General features: G+C 42.4%; 1 protein-coding gene across 1 annotated transcript in view; it reads right to left on the bottom strand.

Moving 5' to 3' along the window:
* The window catches only part of GPAT2 (glycerol-3-phosphate acyltransferase 2, mitochondrial), a 102,520-nt gene extending 97,340 nt beyond the window's left edge, over positions 1 to 5,180 (bottom strand). The window contains exons 1-3 of the mRNA XM_089681724.1: positions 5,014 to 5,180; positions 4,861 to 4,934; positions 3,934 to 4,044 (exon numbers count right to left, since the gene is read on the bottom strand). Of these exons, the coding sequence (XP_089537850.1) occupies positions 3,934 to 4,044; positions 4,861 to 4,934; positions 5,014 to 5,136 (308 nt within the window). The 5' untranslated portion in view covers positions 5,137 to 5,180. The remainder of the gene's footprint in view (positions 1 to 3,933; positions 4,045 to 4,860; positions 4,935 to 5,013) is intronic.
* Between the last annotated feature and the right edge of the window lie 15,706 nt (positions 5,181 to 20,886).

Raw genomic sequence — 20,886 nt, 5'->3', positions numbered from 1 at the left:
TTTAGGTGAAACCTTTTATGTTCTTACAGATGCAAGTTTTTTGGGACCTTATGTCTCTCCCCAGATGAGGGGACATAAGGCCTTGAAAGCTGGCATTTTTAATAACTGGAATATCCCATAAAAGGTGTCAGTGAACGCAGAACTTTACTCTCTCAATCAACATTAAAGTGTTACTAAACCCACAACAGTAAAATCAGTCTGTATATGCAGTAAAGCATGCTATGTTATTGTATGTTGTTCTACTTACTGTGGAACGTAAGAGGTTAATCCTCTGCATTGTGTAAAAAGGCTGTTTGATCCTGACTTCGCAGATCCTCCCCTTCTTCCACAGTCCCCAATCCATCTGCTGAAAGAACAAAGCCTTGGGGGCAAGCTGCACATGCTCAGTTTGGTGTGTATTGCTAGAGTTTTGTTTTTGTTTTTCTAGGGAGAGTGCATGTGATCAGCACAGGGCCAATCAGCGCTGTCCAGACAGAGAGTCAGGCGCTATGCAGCTTCATGAGACAATCAGGGGAAAATGAAAACTCCTCCTATAAGCTTTAACCAGTGCTTTGCTGGACACCGGTAGAAGTCCCAAGACTGCTGTAACTGCTGATGAGAAATAGGTATTTAGCAGTTTATATTTACTAAAATATTTGCATTTCTGTGTTGTAAGTACTGTGGTTAACCAAATATAGTGAATGCAAGATCATGGGTTTAGTAACACTTTAATTATATTTAATCCTAATGCTGCTAGCCTTAGGAAAAAGATAGGAAGGCATATTTACTTACTTTAATTTTTTCTAAGCCAAAAATTATGTCTCCATGGGCATTTTTTTCCTTTCATCTAGAGGGGCTTTGTCAAAAAGGCATGGCCTTCTGCCTGCATGCCTGACCTAATGACAGATTCTACATGAATCGTCTGCCCTTGCCCTTAAGATGACAATGACTAGAAATGCTAGGGGGTGTTTTTCACAACAATAAAAAAAAAAAAGCATGAGACATGGATGAATGGGTGAGTTCTCTTTCAATACGAGCCAATGAGTCCAGTGAGAAGAGAGAAAGACAGTTGCACCACTGCTCTCGGATACAACACTGGATCAAGACCAGGCTCAGGTAAGTATTTTGGGGAGCTGTACCTCAAAGGTCTTTTAAGTTCATGCAGAGAACGCATCTATAGCCTTTACAACCACTTTAAATAGCCAGTTTATGGTACATTACAGTACATTTAAGGTTTGCCTCAAACTAGGGTAGCACCGATGCAGTTTTTTTTTTTATAACAAATACCTTTGCAGTGCGATTTGAGCTCATACAAAATGAATGGGCTTAAAATACACTGCAAATAATCAGAAGCGATTTGAACAGGAGTGTGGTGCGATTCCTGTCTGAATCCCATGCGGTTTCCCTGCATCAATACAAAATGTATGGGTGTAATTGCACCGCAAAGAATAGCATGCATTTTGAACAGGAATGAGATTCCTGTCCACTTCGCATGCGGTTTCCCCACTGCTCCCCTGTGAACCCAGGCTTGTCATAGCTTGTGTTCACACAGGAACTCTGTGGGAAACCTCCCTGCACCAATCCCATGCTGAGCGAGTGAGCAGAGGGTGAGCGAGAAGTGTGTGGGGATGTACACACTGGTGTCTGCTATCAGACGTAAGATGTAGGTAGATGCTCCAGATTCTCAGTTGTAGGAGAGGATAGAAAGCTGCAGGGATTTTAACCACTTGACCTCCAGAGGATTTACCCCCCTTAATGACCAGGCCTCTTTTTGCTACTCGGCACTGCACTAATTCAACTGATAATTGCGCGGTCATGCAATGCTGCACCCAAACGAAATTTACGTCCTTTTTTTCACACAAATAGAGCTTTCTTTCGGTGGTATTTGATCACCTGTGCGCTTTTTATTTTTCACGCTATAAACAAAAAAAGGCCAAAAATTTTGAAGAAAAACAATATTTTTTACTTTCAGCTATAAAAAATATATAGTAAACTCAAAGTTGGTTATAAATTTAGGCCCAAATGTATTCCGCTACATGTTTTTGGTAAAAAAAATCCCAATAAGTGTATATTGATTGCTTTGTGTGAAAGTTATAGCTTCTACAAACTATGGTATAGATCAGGGGTGGGCAAACTTTTTGACTTTAGGGCCGCAATGGGTTCATATATTGGACCCAGGGGCCGGACCAAGAGTAGATGAAAGATGTGTATGTGTCATCCATAGTAAGTATAGTAATATTCCCCCATAGTAAGCATAGTAATTAATCCCCCATATAGTAATTCATCCCCCATATAGTAATTCATCCCCCATATAGTAATTCATCCCCCATACAGTAATTCATCCCCCATAGTAATTCATCCTCCATATAGTAATTCATCCCCCATACAGTAATTCATCCCCCACATAGTAATTCATCCCCCACATAGTAATTCATCCCCCATATAGTAATTCATCCCCCATATAGTAATTCACCCCCCATACAGTAATTCATCCCCCATACAGTAATTCATCCCCCATATAGTAATTCATCCCCCATATAGTAATTCATTACCCATATTAATTCATCCCTCATATAGTATTTCATCCCCCACAGTACTATTCCCCCCCCCCCCCCAAGTAGTAAGCCAAGTCCCCCGTGTCAATTCACTTACCTTTGCTCCGCGCGTTCCTCTCGCCGTGTTCCCGCGCCGTTCCGGTCTTCAGAGCGGACTGTGAGAGGAGCCTAGCTCCCCTCCCCTCACGTTCGTCACGCTGCCCCACCTACACACATCCTGACAGCCACATCCGCGGGCCGGATTAAAAGGTCCGCCGGGCCGTAGTTTGCCCATTGCTGGTATAGATACTGCAATTTACACCATTTTTTTGCTATACAGCGCTGCGCTAGTTTAACGGACAATTGCACGGTCGTGCAATATGGTACATAAATGAAATTTACATCCTTTTTTTCCCAACAAATTGAGCTTTATTTCTATGGTATTTGATTGCCTGTGCGGTTTTTATTTTTTGCGCTATAAAAAAAAAAAAAGGCTGACAATTTTGAGGAAAAAAAAACAATATTTTGGACTTTTTTCTATAAAACATGTCAAGTAAAAAAAAAAATTTAAAAATCAAATTTAGTCATAAATTTCTGCCAAAATGCATTCTGCGACATGTCTTTGCTAGAAAAAAACCAATACGTGTAAATTAATTGGTTTACGTGAAAGTTATAGCGTTTACAAATGGCGGGAAAGATACTGGGAGTTTTAGGTTTTTTTATACTAAGAATGGCGGCGATCAGGGACTTATGGCGGGACTGTGGGACTGCGGCGGACATTCTGACACTGGGGGGATACTGACTTGGGGTCACTGACATCCCCAGTGACACCAATACAGTGATCAGTGCAAAAAAAACACCGACACTGTACTAATGGCACTGGGGAGGAAGGGGTTAAGTTTATTTTGCAGGGAAGGGTTATCTGTGTGAGGGGGAGTGTTTTACTAGGGGGTGGGGGTGTGTACTGCAGGGGACACGGCTGATCGGGACAGTGAAACTCCTGTCCCGATCAGCTTGTCCTCGAGCTGTCAGGGAAGTGACAGAAAGCACAGCTACTGCAGCTGTGCTCTCTGTCACTGATTGCCGCCGATCGCCGGGAGATAGCCGGTAAGGACCGGCTGTGACCCGGCGACTGACATCCGCGGCTGTGATCGGCGGGACAGGTAGGGCGGCGGGGCGCCTCGCGCGCGCCCCCTACCTGTTTACAAAACACACACGTTTTAAAACGTGGTTTTGCCTGCCCGTGCTGCCCTGCCGCCGTATTTCTACAGTGGCAGGGCGGAAAGTGGTTAAATCCTTGTACCCTTGAAAGAACCGAGCCCAAGACTCTTCTTTAGTGTCTTTCACTATGATTAGAAAAGGTTCAACAAGAAAATGGACACAAAAGCGAAAAAAAAAATTAGATTAATGAAATTATTACCTGGGATGTTTGTAGACCTTTTCTGTCAATTCAGAGCAGATATCCTGGTCAACTGATCGCTGCCATATAGAGATTACACAACACAGTCTTCTGACCAACCAGCCACGATATCTATGCATCAGGAAAAAGTGACAAGTGTCTCAGTAGGTATCAGCCAGTGACTCGGCTTTTGAGCGCCATTCAGTTTCATCACTCACATGTATGGTGATGTAATAGAACCATCATGGAAGATAATAGCATACATTTTAACTAGTACAAGGAGTGAGGTTCTTCAAAAGCACAGGAGGTTATGTCCTCTATTGATTTAACAGGGTCAACTAGGAAACTGAACCAGAATTAAATTTAAAAAAGGCTAAAACTTAGCAGTTTTCACCTCACAGACAATCAAAGCTCATCTTTCAGTTTTTGATAGACTTATTAACTTGAATTATCCCTAGCTAAACTCAAATCGAGTGACAGCCGAAGCTGGAAGTGACGTAATGTGATTTGATTCATTCTAGCGAAGGAAAATCAGCAAATGGATATTTGCTGGTTTCCCTCCCCTCCACCCAGTGACACTCGCCATGCAGATCCCAGGCCCACAGGTGAGACAGTGGAGCCTGAGAAACATGATGAAGGGCACACTACCACCACCAGACAGCCAACAGCTACCTTTACATGCACTCCTGGCTACTACAGTGCACGTGTGTAAACCCCCCAACCTCCCTGAAAGAGTTAGCACCCGCTGTGCTGGAAATTCAGCACCAGTAAGAGGACTGGGCATGCTGCAGAAAAGATTTCTACACAAAAACAGAAGCCTGCATGACATGAGACATATCTCATTACAGGTAACTGATGTGGCTGCAGCTACACAGGAGAAAATAATTTTGATTAAACGTCAGTTTTAATGTAAACTAACTACAAAGTTTAGATTATTTTATGTAGTACCGTGTATTCTCCTCTGTTACGTGGATGAGATTGCAGAATCCAAACCTTGTGTGCTTCTTGTAGAAAAAGTTTTCCTAGAGAGAAGAGCAGGGTCCACATTTTGAAACATGCTAAAGTAGAACAGAACAAACAGATTCAAGTCCCGCCACTCACCATACTTTTAGGACTACATGACTGACAAGGCTGCCCCACAAATGGACGTAAAAGGCCGTAGAAAGGAGACACAGTTTCTATCTTGTTGCCGAAGCCAAAGGAAAAGAGTTTGCTCTGAAACATCAGAAGACAATGGTTGACAGAAAAATCTTCAACAGGAAAACAAATACAACTTAATGATTAGACATATCCAAGCAACTAAATCCATAATTGAAGGTCATATATGTGAACCTGTTTTACTTAGCTAAACTTGGGAGAGGAGAGAGGATAGGGAAGGAGAGGAGGGGGAGAGGGGAGGAGGCAGCATTATATACTATTAAAAATTTACAGGTACGTGTGTCACCTTGCCTGCTCACAGTATTGTGAAAAAGCATTGCAGCACTAGAGTTTGCATGATTTTCAGTCTGTTGTGGTGTGTGACACAACTCATTCAAATGAACGGACTGCATGAAAATGGAACTAAAGTTGAAAAATAAAAAACTGAAAACAGGCAGGATCTTTATAATAGAAGACTGCAATGTAGGTCATTATTATTATTATACTGTACAGGATTTATATAGCGCCAACAGTTTGCTCAGCGCTTTACAATATAAAGGGAGACTATACAGTTCAATACAAGAGGGTTAGGAGGGCCCTGTTCCTTGGAGCTTACAATCTAAGAGAGAGGGGTTGGTGGTACAAAAGGTAATAACTGTTGGGGATGGACTGGTAGGAGGAATAGAAGATTCTGTTATTAGCTGAAGGCAGAATAGGCTTCCCTGAAGAGATAGGTTTTCAGAGATCGCCTAAAAGTGGGCAGAGTAGGCGATACTCTGATAGATTGGGGTAGAGAGTTCCAGAGAATGGGGGAGGTTCTGGAGAAGTCCTGGAGACGAGCATGGGAGGAGGAGACAAGGGAGCTAAAGAGCAGGAAGTAGTGGGATGAGTGGAGAGGATGGTTTGGGTGATATTTGGCAACAAGATTGGTGATGTAACTGGGGGCAGAGTTATAATTGGTTTTATATGTTATTGTTAATGTTTTGAATTTTATTCGTTGGGCAATGGGAAGACAGTGGGTCATGCCCCTACACTGCACAAAGGTGGGGTCTGTACTCTGTTGTGGCTTGAAGAACTGACCAACAGAACCATGCTTAGCAAAACCATTCTATGGTATGGCTCACTACCGCCATCAGGTTCTCGATAGTTTCTGAACTCATCGACCTTACTTATTCAGAGACCAAATTGATGGGGCAGAGGTCTGTTTCCAGAATAATGGAATGCAAGCTATTGATGCATTGAGGTGGTGTATTAGTGGGGATGTTTTAGAACATTTGAGGGGCATTGGAGACAAGTGGAGGAGAAAGGTGGAAGGATCGCCCACCCAAACAAACTTGGGTCAGTTGGTAAATATCTTGACTTTTGTCCCAGGAATCTCAGAGCAGGGAAGTGCCAGAAAACATATAGTAGCAACCCTTTATGCCATTGGCATCTTCAGCAAAGGAGTGAGCACTGTGGGAATAGGTTATATAAAAGTTTTCAGAACCTTGTACCTGCAAGCTAGCAATTTATAGCATGGTTCTGTATTCTGCTAGAAATAGAGGATTTGTGAGCAAGTTGCAGAATACTCTGTTGCCATTGTTCTGAGTAGGTCATATTCAGGTCAAATTAAGAGAGTTAGAAATGGGGGGAACATAACTACAAAAACGCACTCTCTCCTCTGAACTACCTACTATTTTAAAATCCCGATTAATGTCTACAACCCGGCTACATCCCAACTCTTCAACCTAACCTCATCTTTTACATTAGCACAGTGTATACAATCCTCCACTCACTCTGATGGGAATACATTAGACCTTGTTTTCTCCCATCTGTGCACTCCCTACAACCTCACAAACACCCCCTTTCCTCTCTCTGATCACAATCTCATCACCTTCACAGTGTCCTCGTCTTCAAACATCTATCCGTCCAAGCAGCAAACAATTACCCGCAGAAACTTCACAACTTGAACCCTGCTCCTTTCCACTCTTAAACTGACCAACTCTATGACAGAATCTCTCCCTTGTCCTGCACTGACTACTGCTGTCTACAACAGTTCGCTCTTATCCGCATAAGACTCACTTGTTCCTCTAACAACACGAAGCATCAGGCCCCGACCGTTACAACCTTGGCAGACTGACAACACCAGAAATCTTAAATGACATAGTCGTGCGCTGGAGCGATTGTGGCGTAAAACCAAATCACAGCAAGCATTCACCCTATATAAATCTGCTTTCTTAACATACAATTCCTCCCTTCATACTGCCAAACAAGCCTACTTTGTCACTCTTATTACTACCTTGTCATCCAGTCCTCGTCTCTTCTCTACTTTTAACTCTCTACTTTCTCCACCTCCACCCAGTACCTCACTCACTGCTCACGAGATTGCAAATCATTTCAAAAACCAGACTGATGCAATTCGTAGGGGCATCGCCACTTCACAGACATCCATCCCACTTAGCATACCTTATACTAAACCTCCCTCAACACTTTCCTCTTTTGACCTTGCTACTACCGAAGAGGTGACTAAGGTTTTCTCAGAAGCCTGTCTCACTACCTGCCCCCTGGATCCTGTCCCCTCATAACTACTACGGTCACCCTCTTCTTCTATCCTATGCTCCCTCACTCACATCTTCAATCTTTCCCTCTCTACTGGTGCCTTCCCCTCCCCTTTAAAGCATGCGCACATCACTCCCATACTTAAAAAGCCCTCCCTGGACCACACCAACCTGAACAACTTAAGACCCATCTCCCTGCTGCCATTTACCTCTAAACTCCTAGAATGCTTAGTCTACAATCGCCAAAGCTTCTACCTCACCGACAACAACCTTCTTGGCCCTTACAGTCTGGCTTTCGCTCACTCCACTCCACTGAAACTGCCCTACTAAAACTCACTAATGATCTACTAACAGCTAAAACCAATGGCCACTACTCCGTACTCTTACTACTTGACCTCTCTTCGGCTTTTGATATGATTGACCATCCCCTCCTCCTCAAAAAACTCCACTCTCTTGGTTTCAGAGACTCTGCTCTCTCCTGGTTCTCCTCCTACCTATCGCAGCGCTCCTTCAGCATTACCTATAACGCTGCCGCCTCCTCTTCACTCCCTCTTTCTGTAGTGGTCCCTCAAGGTTCTGTCCTTGGACCCCTTCTCTTCTCCATCTACACCTCCTCCCTTGGTACTTGATAAACTCCCATAGCTTTAAGTACCGTCTCTACGCTGATGACACACAAATCTATCGTTCTACCCCTCACCTCACCCCTTCAGTCTCCTTTCGCATTACTAACCTACTAAGAGACATATCGGCATGGATGTCAATCCACTTCCTCAAACTCAATCTTTCCAAAACTGAGCTCTTAGTATTCCCCCCAGCCTGTGCCCCCTCCCCTGACTTCTCCATCAAGATCAATAACAATCATTAGTCCCTTCCCTCCTGCCAGGGTGCTAGGTGTAATACCTCGGTTTAAGAATTTAGTTCATTCTGCAGGACTTTTCTTGTAGCGAAAAATTCTTAAACCGAAACGTCGTTTCCCTAGGAATGCATTGAAAACCAATTAATCTGTTCCGGAGATCAGAAAAAGTAAACACTAATAAATGGCGCATGAGTTATTTTATCAAGTCATTTTAGTAGTGACAACCATGTGTTAATATTTCAGCTGTCAGCGGGGTTCCCCACTGACAGCTGAATGTAAAAGAATTGCCGGCAATTAAAAAAAATAATTAAAACTGCGTGGGGTCCCCCTTCCCATCCATACCAAGCCCTTCGTGTCTGGTATGGATATTGAGGGGAACTCCCACGCCAAAATTTAAAACAATATGGCGTGAGGGTCCTCCCCAAAATCCATACCAGACCCTTTTCAGAGCATGCAGCCTGGCAGGTCAGGAAAGGAAGGGGGGGGGGGGGGGCAAACAATGTTTCTTTTTAGTTTCTTAAAAGAAACATTTCTGTTAACTTTGGGGAAAGTGACAGCTAATTCTGTGAGCTACAGTGAAGAAAAAAAAAAAGAGCCAGCAATTGCATTTAAAAATCAGCACTGACATACACTTTGTATTGCGAAAAAAATTCATACAAAATTTGCAAACCGAGGCATTATTTTCAGTGGATTTTCATTTGTAAACCGAAAATTACTTTAACCGAGGCATTCTTAAATCGAGGTATTACTGTAGTTATATTTTAAACCCTTACCCTCTTTTGGAATGACCGTGGTTCTGGCCCGTAAGGGGTCAGTGGGGATAGGAGAGTCATCAACAATACAATAAAACATATTTAATGAAACAGTTTCAGATTGTGGAGAGGTTTCTATGTGTTTGTAAGACTCTCACTTGCTACACAGACATTAACCACTTTCCTGCTGGGCACTTATACCCACTTCCTGCCCAGGCCAATTTTCAGCTTTCAGCGCTGTCGTACTTTAAATGGCAATTGCGCGGTCATGCAATATTGTACCCATATGACATTTTTATCTTTTTTTCGCACAAATAGAGCTTTTTTTTGGTGGTATTTAATCGCCACTGGATGTTTCATTTTTTGCACTATAAACAAAAAACAGCAACAAATTTAAAATAAAAAGTTTTTCTTTGTTTCTAGTATAAAATTTTGTAAACAGGTCATTTTTCTCCTTCAAAAAACTGATCACCTGCCCAGGTCTATAACTGGCTTATTTAACAGTGAACATGGAGGGCGTCACTATGTGAAAGATTCAAAAAATAGAAATATCCAGTTCAACTTGCCAGCCTACCCCAGTCTAATCACGGCTATTATTGGCAAGGAACATGGATATGTATAACTTATCAGCAGAGGGGGATAAGAAAAGCCAGTTCAATCTGCCAGCCAGTTGGCCAACTATCAAAGACCAAATTAACCTATCTAGAAACATGCGTTTAAAAACAGGGGTTTAGTTAGCACACATTTGCAAATACATACGTAAGCCACAGAGCCACGTCACGGCACCCTGAATAGCTGTGGTCCTAACTCTATAAATCTAGAGTCCTCACAGTGGAGGCACATGCATTTAAATGGATAGAAACAAGGGCAGATAAACGTGAGGGTGCCCCACCCCTCATTAACAGGTATTAGGAGCGCACCTGACACCCAGCATATAGCACAGCGGCAGCCAGGGAGTCCAGTACACCCACTGAACCTAAAAACATACAAAAAACTGATCACCTGCCCAGGTCTATAACTGGCTTATTAAACAGTGAACATGGAGGGCGTCACTATGTGAAAGATTCAAAAAATAGAAATATCCAGTTCAACTTGCCAGCCTACCCCAGTCTAATCACGGCTATTATCGGCAAGGAACATGGATATGTATAACTTATCAGCAGAGGGAGATAAGAAAAGCCAGTTCAATCTGCCAGCCAGTTGGCCAACTATCAAAGACCAAATTAACCTATCTAGAAACATGCGTTTTCTCCTTCACTGGTCTGTGTTGATGAGGCTGCACTGATAGGCAGCACTGATGAGGTGGCACGGATAGGCAACACTGATGGGCACTGATAAGCAGCACTGATGAGGCGGCACTGATGAGGCGGAACTGATGAGGCGGAACTGATGAGGCGGAACTGATGAGCACTGGTGGGTGGCATTACTGGGCACTGGTAGAAACAGGTAGGTGGCACTGCTGGGCACTGATCATGAGTGCGCTGATGATCAGTGCCGATCTGTTCTCTTACAGCTGCCGGTTATCGGCAGTACTTTCCTCACGAAAGTACAGCTTATAATCGGCAACTGTATTTACCCGGTGATCTGCTGCGTCATTGGATACAGCTGATCACGTGGCAAAAGGCCGCTGTGATTGGCTTTGTACCACATCACATGATCAGCTGTGTCCGTAGGACACAGCGATCACAAAGATTGCTGGGGGCACGAGGGAGGGCGTCATATTACGCCCTCCCAGAACTGGACAACCGCACTGTAGCCACAATCGTCTATATTGCATTACCAAGTGGTTAAAGCATATTTAGCGAGTAAAAGACCTGTGGCATATGTGTGATGTTGATACAGTGAGTAGGCTCAGGTATTGATAACCACAATTTGGTTACACTCACCATTCAGCGCTAAGGCTAAGTTCATGTTGCAAGAAAAAAATAAATACACTATTTTTGAAGAAAAAATGTGCATTTATTATTTTTTCCTACAGGAGCCTGCAGAGCATTGCATCCACGATCAATGGATCACGAGTGCAATGTCTGGCTCCTGCAGACTTGTCCTCTTTTCCTGGCAGTACCTCATTGACAGCTACAAGGTGTCTGCTGCGGTGGTTGATGGGACATGAAGTTTATTCATTCACTGATTGTTGATTTTGAATGTGACAGCGACTGTGGGGGAGAGGATCACAGGGGGACAATGCAAGAGGGGGTGAGCAGGGTAGGTACTGGATCATATTACATATTAACCAGTTCCTGCCAGGCCTATAGGGGAATGATGGCTGAGCAGGACTCTTATCGATCGAAGTGGGCATCACATGACATCCTTCCGGATCGATGCCTTGCATGCACCCGTGGGGCAGCGCTGCGGCGAGATCTGTCACTGGCAGTGTCCATAGGACGCAGCCAATGACTGATCTGTGTACCGACCCGTTGCCGGTACCATGTGACCATTCACAGCAGTCACATGACAATTGTAAACAATGGCTTCCTTTCATGCCATTGTATACAATTATGTTGTTAGTGGTGATTGATCACAGTGATCACACATACAAATGGGCCAATCAAAGCCCATCTGTGTCATGTGATTAGCTGTGGCCAATAACAGCTAATCACAGCAAAAGCATGATCACCATGGTAACATTAAATTACTCTGTTCACGGTGTCCTATATTTTATTTCTTTTTTAAAAAGGAAAAATATAATAAAAATGTTTATATATATATATATATATATATATATATATATACACACATACATACACACAGTATATATACATACACACACACACAGTATATATATATATATATATATATATATATATATATATATATATATATATATATATATATATATATATATATATATATATATATATATATATATATATATATACACACACACACACACGCACTTTTTTTTTTCTTCTTCTTTTCACCAGTCAGTGTCCCTGATCACAACCACACCAGTTATATGATGATGCTGTACTGCACGGTGACAGCATGTGAAAAAACACAACATTGTGGAAAAAAAAAAATTTAATTTCTTCATTTTCCAAATAATTCTAACCCAAAATTACAACTTAAAAAATTACATGCCTCTTACTAAATACCGCAGACTATCTACTTTCCAAAAAGGGGTAATTTAGGGGATATCTGTACTGTCCTGACATTTTTGGGCCTCGAGAAATGAGATCAGTGTCATCAGTACATCTGGATTGATTGTATACCATAGTTTGTGGACTTTATAACTTTCCTATAGACTAAATAATATCCATTAATTTGGGTTATTTTCACCTAAGAAATGTAGCAGTATACATTTTGGCCTAAATTTATGAATTGCCTATTTGCAACATTTTATAACAGAAATGAAGAAAAACTTGTTTTTCTTTTCAAACTTTTCTGTCTTTTTTCGTTTATGTCGCAAAAAAATAAAAAACCCAGTGGTGATTAAATACCACCAAAAGAAAGCTATATTTGTGTGAAAAAAAATTATAAAAACTTAGTTTGGATACAGTGTTGCATGATAGCACAATTGTCATTCAAACTGTAGGAGTGCCAAAAGCTGAAAATTGTCCTGGGCCAGGACGTACAAGTGCCCTGTACTGAAGTGGTTAAACACAGGTGTACCGTTATGGACCTTATCCATGAAAATAATGTCTTTAGTATAGAGGGGTGGGTGAAAAAAATGATTTGCCAGATATGCTAAGCAGTGATTCCAGGCGTGTTCGTATACAAATGCCAATCTGCCTGGGTTATCCCGTCGGGAAGCGGTCAGCAAATAATATTATTATTATTATTATTATTATTATTAATATAAAATACAGGATTTATATAGCACCAACAGTTTGCTCAGCGCTTTACAATATAACCGGAGACAATACAGCAACAATACAGTTCAATACAAGAGGGTTAGGAGGGCCTGATCCTGGGAGCTTACAATCTAGGAGAGAGGGGCTAGTGGTACAAAAGGTAGTAACTGTGGGGGATGGACTGGTTGAAAGGGTAGAAGATTCCATTATTGTATTGTAAATGTATCAACAAAATATCCACTTTCAAAATATTTTGCAGCTCAGTCACAAACGATGCATCCACAATAATTATTCCTAAATTCAAATAAACAAAAAGAAAGCCCTTAACCCCTTTGTGCCGGCGCCTCTCGACCATTCAAGGGATTTCTGATGCCAGGAGGCAGAGCAGCGTTTAAGGTCATAGGACCGTCGTGATTGGCTGTCAAAGCAATCACATGATCGGAAAGTAGCAATTATAATGGAGGAGGGATTTCCATCCCTGCAGCCACAAGTATAGAAGCACCTTGCATATGTGCAGAGGCAGGGCAGGGAATGACTACACCGCCTATGATTGGATGGCAACCTAGACAGCTTCCTGAAGGGATAGCTCAGGTGGGTTTGGACTTTTTCAAACACGTCTGAGCTCATTCCTAATGCCAAGTACACCAGTGGCTACTAGGAATGAACTTAGGCTTGTTCAGATCTTAATCTGAACCCACTTGAGTGATCCTGCCAGTGAGCCTTCACTGTACTAGGTCAATCATATACATCCGAGGCATTCCCTGCCCAGCAGCCACACATCATTTACACATCCCTTTCATAGATGCAGCTGCAGGGGAAGAAAGCCTTGGCCACCTAGGATTGGCACAGTACAGGTGACAGCTTCCTGCATGGATCACTCAGGTGGGTTCAGACTAGGAACCCAACATACCCAAGCTCATCACTACTGGCTATGTTACTAAAAAATATTGCATGCACTTTTTTTCTCTTCAAATGAATGGGCTCCAAATGATGGGATCAGCAAGAAATAGCGGTTCACCACACTCCAATAGCCAGGAAAATGTAAACTTTATTGTATAAAAACCATACATAAAATAATCATAGTCCCCAGATACAGGATGACAGCAGTAGATGTTAACACGTTTCACACAGAAAGTGATTAGTTACAACATGCCTGTGTATGGATTTTATACAATAAAGTTTACATTGAAGCGTTACTATTGAAGTGTGCTAAACCTCTACTTCTTGCCAATTTGGATTGCATTGGCCGCTGATCGGACCAGCACATAGTTGCACGGTAAAGGGGCTAACACATTATGAGTCCACCTGGAGTGGTATTTGCTTTCTAACTTTGTTAAAATTAATGGACTGCCTGGTATGAAGCCAGTCCCTCCGACTCTCCAAACGCAAAACATGAGGACACCCAGGATAACATGGATGACACTCTAAATCAGCTAGGTTCACACTTGTGCCAGGCTCTTTAGCAAAAGTGCAGGGGTGCCTTTAAAGGATAAGTTCACCTCTGGGAACACGTTCCACCTTTTTTTAGGGTGGAACATGTAAAAATGTTCCCAATGCTGAAGCCGCAGCCCTCCACTTTTTGAATACAGTGCGGCCATGCAGGGCTCCACCCACATGGCCGCGTCATTCATTCACAGTGTTCTGTGAATGAATGAACTATAAGTCCTGACTGCCTTAGCGGATGTCGGCTTGTAGTTCTCAATGAACTACAACGGCGCTGTGGAACGCCATAGCAGTTTATTGAATCTTCCTGTCACAGATATGTGGAAATCTTTGAAAAAAATACTTGTCCAGGGATTAAATCAGTGCCCCAATCTACTTATCTCTCATGACAATCTACTTGTCCTAATATAAAAAAATAAATTTTAACCAAAACCGTATTTAAATCTTTGGTGCTTTAACCACATGCCCTCCAGAGGATTTACCCCCCTGCGATACGGCGCTGTGTTACTTTAACTGACAACTGCATGGTCAAGCAACACCGTACACAAATGAAATGTAAGTCCTTTCTTTTCCCCACAAATAGAGCTTTCTTTCGGTGGTATCTGATCACCGCTGCATTTTTTTTTTTTTGTGCTATTAAAAGAATACCAACAATCCTGGAAAACAAACAAAACAATATTTTTGACTTTTTTGCTATAAAACATAGCCAATAAAAAAAAATTATAAAAATCAAAATGTCTTCATAAATTTAGGCCAAAATGTATTCTGCTACATGTCTGCTAGAAAAAATCTCAATACGTGTATATTATACTGGAATTTTAATATTTTTTTATACTAATAATGACAGTGATCAGCGACTTATAGCAAGACTGTGGTGGACATTCTGACACTGGGTGGGAACTGACTAACTGCCACTGACACTAATACAGTGATCAATGCTAATAAAAAGCACTGACACTGGGCAGGAAGGGGTTAAAATGTGGGGCAATCAGAGGGTTAACTGTGTGCTTTACTACGGAGACATGCTGCTTTGTATTTCTCTGCTGTGCAAAGAAATACAAAGCAGCATATCCTTGCTGACAGGAGAGAGACCTGTGTTGTTTACACATAGGTCTCTCCCGTCAGCTTTATTCGACGATCGGCGAGTGCCGGCCGGGACCTGGTGACTGGTATCCCTAGCCACCAATAGCAGCGCAGGGGTGTCACCTAGCCAGAAATGCAAATCACATATATGCGTGATTTTGTGCAACCTCGCTGTACTTCTGCTTGTAGGCAAGCGGTTAAAGAATGTCTGGGGCTTTAAAAAAAAAAAAAAAAAAAAAGGGCTTTATGGTGACCTAAACGTTTAATCTTTTTAACATTGTTTTATCTCCTCCTCACCTCCCTGCCTGTATCCAGCACCGCACCCAGGGTCTAGCAGGGAGGAGAGAGAACTTGCAGTGTAATGAGCACCAATTAGGTGGGGAGTGTCAGGCTTATCCTTTATTCCTTTCACTGCCAGAACTGTTTTTGCATTTTTTGCACACATTTAAAAAATCATATAAGGCCTGAAGACTACACAAAACCAAACATTATATATTTTCTGAAATCAGAAACCCAAGAGAAGAAAATAGTGGTAGTTCCAATTTTTTATGTCACACGATATCACAAGGTATAGTACCACATATTTTCTATAGGTGACGCTTTTAAAGCCCCTTATAGGTCATCAGTTTAGCGTTACGGAGGAGGTCTGGTGCTAAATAATTGCGCTCATTCTGGTGTGTGTGGCGATATGTAACATGTATCGCAATGGCCGTTTTCATGTGCAGGTGGCTCCAGCGTCTTTCAGGTTAGTACATGCGCACATATGTGGGGGTGGGAGGGCCTCGCAAAAATTTTGGGGGGGGAGGGGTTCTGTGCTTGGGTGTATCTTTATTTTTTTAATAATGAAAAAATAAGTTTTTTTTTTTACTTAACTTTTTGGGGTTTTTTGGTGACAGGTTCTCTTTATTGAGACATCCAGGGTTTAAAAAAGCCTTCATGTCTTCCCTGTACTACACTAAATGTAATACAGTGCACAGTGCAGGCTGGCACCGTAGTGGGCTGTGGATAAGCAATCGAGCGGCATCGCAGACGCCCGAACGCTTCCACCTGACAGATGAGCCCTGCTGCTTACCCACAGCAGGGCTAAAGATTAAACAAAAAAGAAAACAAAAACTATCTGCCCGCCACCTGGAACTACATGTCTTGGGTGTTGGGCAATATAAATTTAACATCCTTGCTGTCAGTATATCTGCTTGCCCGTTCACTCATACGGGTAAGCAGATATACTGACGGGTCTGCAGGAGGCCTGCATGACACCAGCGATCTACTGATCACTGGTGCAATGCTTTCCAGGCTCCTGCAACAAAAAATTATTAATGCACATTTTTACTTGCAAAATGTGTGCATTTATTATTTTTGGTCAAAAGGTCAACTTACCCTTTAATTTTGAAAGACACCCCTACGCTTTGGAAAAAGCAGGATGTTTTCATACTCGCAAAACTGCATGGTGCAGCAGCACCAAAGTGCGGCCTTATTTTGTTCTTTTCCCCACATTTCCAAATGGGCTACTGTGCTTGTGCAAACGTGCACCACACGACCCGCACAAGTGTAAACCTAGCCTTAGGGTAGGTTCACACTAGAACGTGGTGCAAGAAAGGCACATTCCATGCACGTTTTCATTAATGCACTTCCAAGTTGTGCACTGGTGCCATTACTTTGGAAGACCACTCCAAACGCAACTTAAAAAGACAGCATGTTTGTTGCCACTAAACTGTATGGCACTGTTTAAAATTTCGAGTCCAGACCTACTAGCCGGTCACAAAACTTACTCTCCACCAGTTGCCCCACCAACCTTGCCCAGGTCCGCCCCCAAGCCCACCCACAGTCCACCCCAAACCCCACCCTGGCCCGACCCCAACCACACCCCCTTAAAGCTTATGAAATTACATTTTTCTTTAGAATAAATAGTCCAAAATATAAAATTGTACACAGTAATGTATATCCCCCCTCCCCTGTACTCCATTATAGTGATATGACATGTATACAGTAATGTATATCCCCCCTCCCCTGTGCTCCATTATAGCGATATGACATGTATACAGTAATGTATATCCCCCCTCCCCTGTACTCCATTATAGTGATATGACATGTATACAGTAATGTATATCCCCGCTCCCCTGTACTCCATTATAGTGATATGGCATGTATACAGTAATGTATATCCCAGCTCCCCTGTACTCCATTATAGTGATATGACATGTATACAGTAATGTATATCCCAGCTCCCCTGTACTCCATTATAGTGATATGACATGTATACAGTAATGTATATCCCCCCTCCCCTGTACTCCATTATAGGGATATGACATGTATACAGTAATGTATATCCCAGCTCCCCTGTACTCCATTATAGCGATATGACATGTATACAGTAATGTATATCCCAGCTCCCCTGTACTCCATTATAGGGATATGACATGTATACAGTAATGTATATCCCAGCTCCCCTGTACTCCATTATAGTGATAAGACATGTATACAGTAATGTATATCCCCGCTCCCCTGTACTCCATTATAGTGATATGACATGTATACAGTAATGTATATCCCAGCTCCCTTATACTCTATTATAGTGATAGGACATGTTGTATACAGTACTTGCTGTCCCCCTGAGTCCCCTGCGGCGGTGGAGAGGGTGTCTCCTCTCAGCGGAGGAGAGCGGACCTCTCCTGCACCTGTCCCCTTGGTGGCGGTGGCGCAGAAGCCAGAAACCGGAAGTTTTAAACCGGAACTCAGATTCACAATGGGGCTTGGAGCGCAGGTGCAGTCTCTCCATGCTTCATCTGTGCTCACCGCTCGCCACAGAGGAATTTCTCCTTGCATTTGGCGAGCGGCTTTTTCAAGCCCTGCTGTATGGCACCACAATGTCAGTTGGTGTGGCGCAATATGAAATAGCAGTGCTTGCACTACTTTTACTGTGTTCCATATGTTTGGCAGTCAATTGAAATGAATGGACTGTGAAAACCAAAAGCTGGCTACACATTATCCAATATCTTTTGTACAATTTCCTTTATATTTACCAAAACCAGATAATATGAGGTCAAACCTAAACACTTTCAAATTGTATGCAATCAGGCAGGCCCTTGTACTACATAGTTGAAGGTAAATGTAAAGGAAATTGAACAAGAAAACTGTGTAATGTATGGTCAACTTAACCGCTTCCCGTCTGCCCTATAGCAGAAATACTGCTACAGGGCGGCAAGGGTGTGCAAGATCACATATATATATATATACAAGATTTTACATTTCCGAGTAGTGGGCATGAGAGCGTCCTACCTGCGTCGCCATTCGTGGCCGTGGCTGTTAATCACTGGGTCCTGGCCGGTGATTACTCGCTGGTGCCCAATGATTTCCAAAGATCTCCGACAGGGAGGAGAATTGTTTTGTTTACTAACAGTTCTCCTCTCTGTCAGCTCGGCACACTGCTTTGGATGGCTGTGCACAGTACAGCCATCCAAAGCAGTGTGCTTACAGTGAAGCACACAGACCCTCCCCCCATAGTAAAACACACACAGCACACAGTTAACCCTTTGATCGCCCCTCATGTTAACCCCTTCCTGCCCAGTGCCATTAGTGCAGTGTCGCTGCTTTTTTTTAGCACTGATCACTGTATTGGTGTCACTGGGGATGTCAGTGACACCAAGTCAGTTCCCCCATGTGTCAGAATGTCTGCCGCAGTCCTGCTATAATTCGCTGATTGCCGCCATTACTAATAAAAAAATGTATTTACTTTAATTAATTTACACATATTGGGATTTTTTTGTTAGCAAAGACATGTAGCAGAATACATTTTGATGTAAATTTATGACAAAATTAGATATTTTACATTTTTTTACTGGACATGTTTAATAGCAAAAAGTCCAAAATATTGTTTTTTTTCTCCAAATTGTCAGTCTTTTTTTGCTTACATCGCAAAAAAAAAAAAACGCAGAGGCGATCAAATACCACTGAAAGAAAGCTCTATTCGTGGGGAAAAAGGACATACATTTAATTTGGGTGCAGCGTTGCATGACCGCACAATTGTCAGTTAAAGTAACGCAGCGCCGTAACACAAAAATGGCCTGGTCAGGAAGGGGGGTAAATCCTCAGGAGAGCAAGTGGTTAAAGCGGTAGTAAACTCCGCTGTAAAATTTGTATTTTGGACCCCCCCCCAGGTGGGTTACTCTACTGTAAAATTTGTATTTTGGGCTCCCCCCCAGGTGGGTTATGCCATACAATGCTAGTATTGCATGGCATATTAGTAGATTATGGCAGATTGCCTCTCAAACGGTGCCCTCCAGCACTGCGGCGGAATCGACGAGAAGCGCTTCCATCTTTGCCCGGAGTTCCTTCTGGGTCCTGTGCCACGATGATGTCACTCCCTCATATGTGCACGGGAGTCACATCATCATGGCACGGATCAGGGCCGTAAATGTTTGCTGAGCTGTGCATGCGCATGTGCATGATAGCTGACAGGCAAAAGGATGCATTTACGACAGAAGAGACCAATTGAGTCTTCTGTCATAAATACCCTGCATGTCAGCAACTTTTTACATTTTGACTTTACTTCCACTTTAACCAGTTGCTGCCTGGCCTACGGCCAAATGGCAGCTGGACGAACACTTCGTCCCTCCCAAGATAACGCCATATGGCGTTGTTCCCAGATCGAGCATTGCATATGCCCGCAGGGCCACACTGTGGAGAGATCTGTTGCCGGCCAAGTACCTCGGACATGGCCAATGACAGATCTGTGCACCTGCCCCGTTGCCAGTACCATGTGACCTGCTGTGACCAATCACAGCAGGTCACATGACAACTGTATACAATGGATGGCTTCCTTTCATGCCATCCATTGTATACAACTGTGTCTAGCTGTGATTGGTCACAGCGATCACATGCACAGGCTGGGTCAATCACAGCCCATCTGTATCATGTGATTAGCCGTGGCCAATTACAGCTAATCACAACAAAAAAACCTGAATGAAACAATTAAATGCTTGCTTATAGCAAAGAAATTCTTTGCTATAAGCAATCAAATTGTGTAAAATAAAAAAAATACTGATCACTTTCCCAAAGTAGTACAATGTTACTATGGTAACATTATACTACTTTGGTCATAGTGCAATATGAAAAAAAAAATCTTAAAAAAAGAGAATAAAATTAATAAAAAATAAAATAAATACAAAAAAAAATCTAAAAATTTTATTTTTTTTTTTCTTATGGTCACCAGTCAGTGTCCCTGATCACCGCCATGCCAGTTATATGATGACGCTGTACTGCACTGGTGACAGTATGTAAAAAAAAATTGTGAACTTTTTTTTTTTTAATTTCTTCATTTTCCGAAAAATTATGACAAAAAAATTACAACTTCAAAAAACTCGCCATGCCTCTTA

This window comes from Staurois parvus, unplaced genomic scaffold (genome assembly GCF_062004578.1).
Source record: "Staurois parvus isolate SC_StPar_1 unplaced genomic scaffold, SC_StPar_1.0 ptg000276l, whole genome shotgun sequence".
In the NCBI taxonomy this organism is placed as follows: domain Eukaryota; kingdom Metazoa; phylum Chordata; class Amphibia; order Anura; family Ranidae; genus Staurois; species Staurois parvus.
Note: the sequence above shows the minus strand (reverse complement) of the source record. Positions and strands in the feature narration are given on the sequence as shown.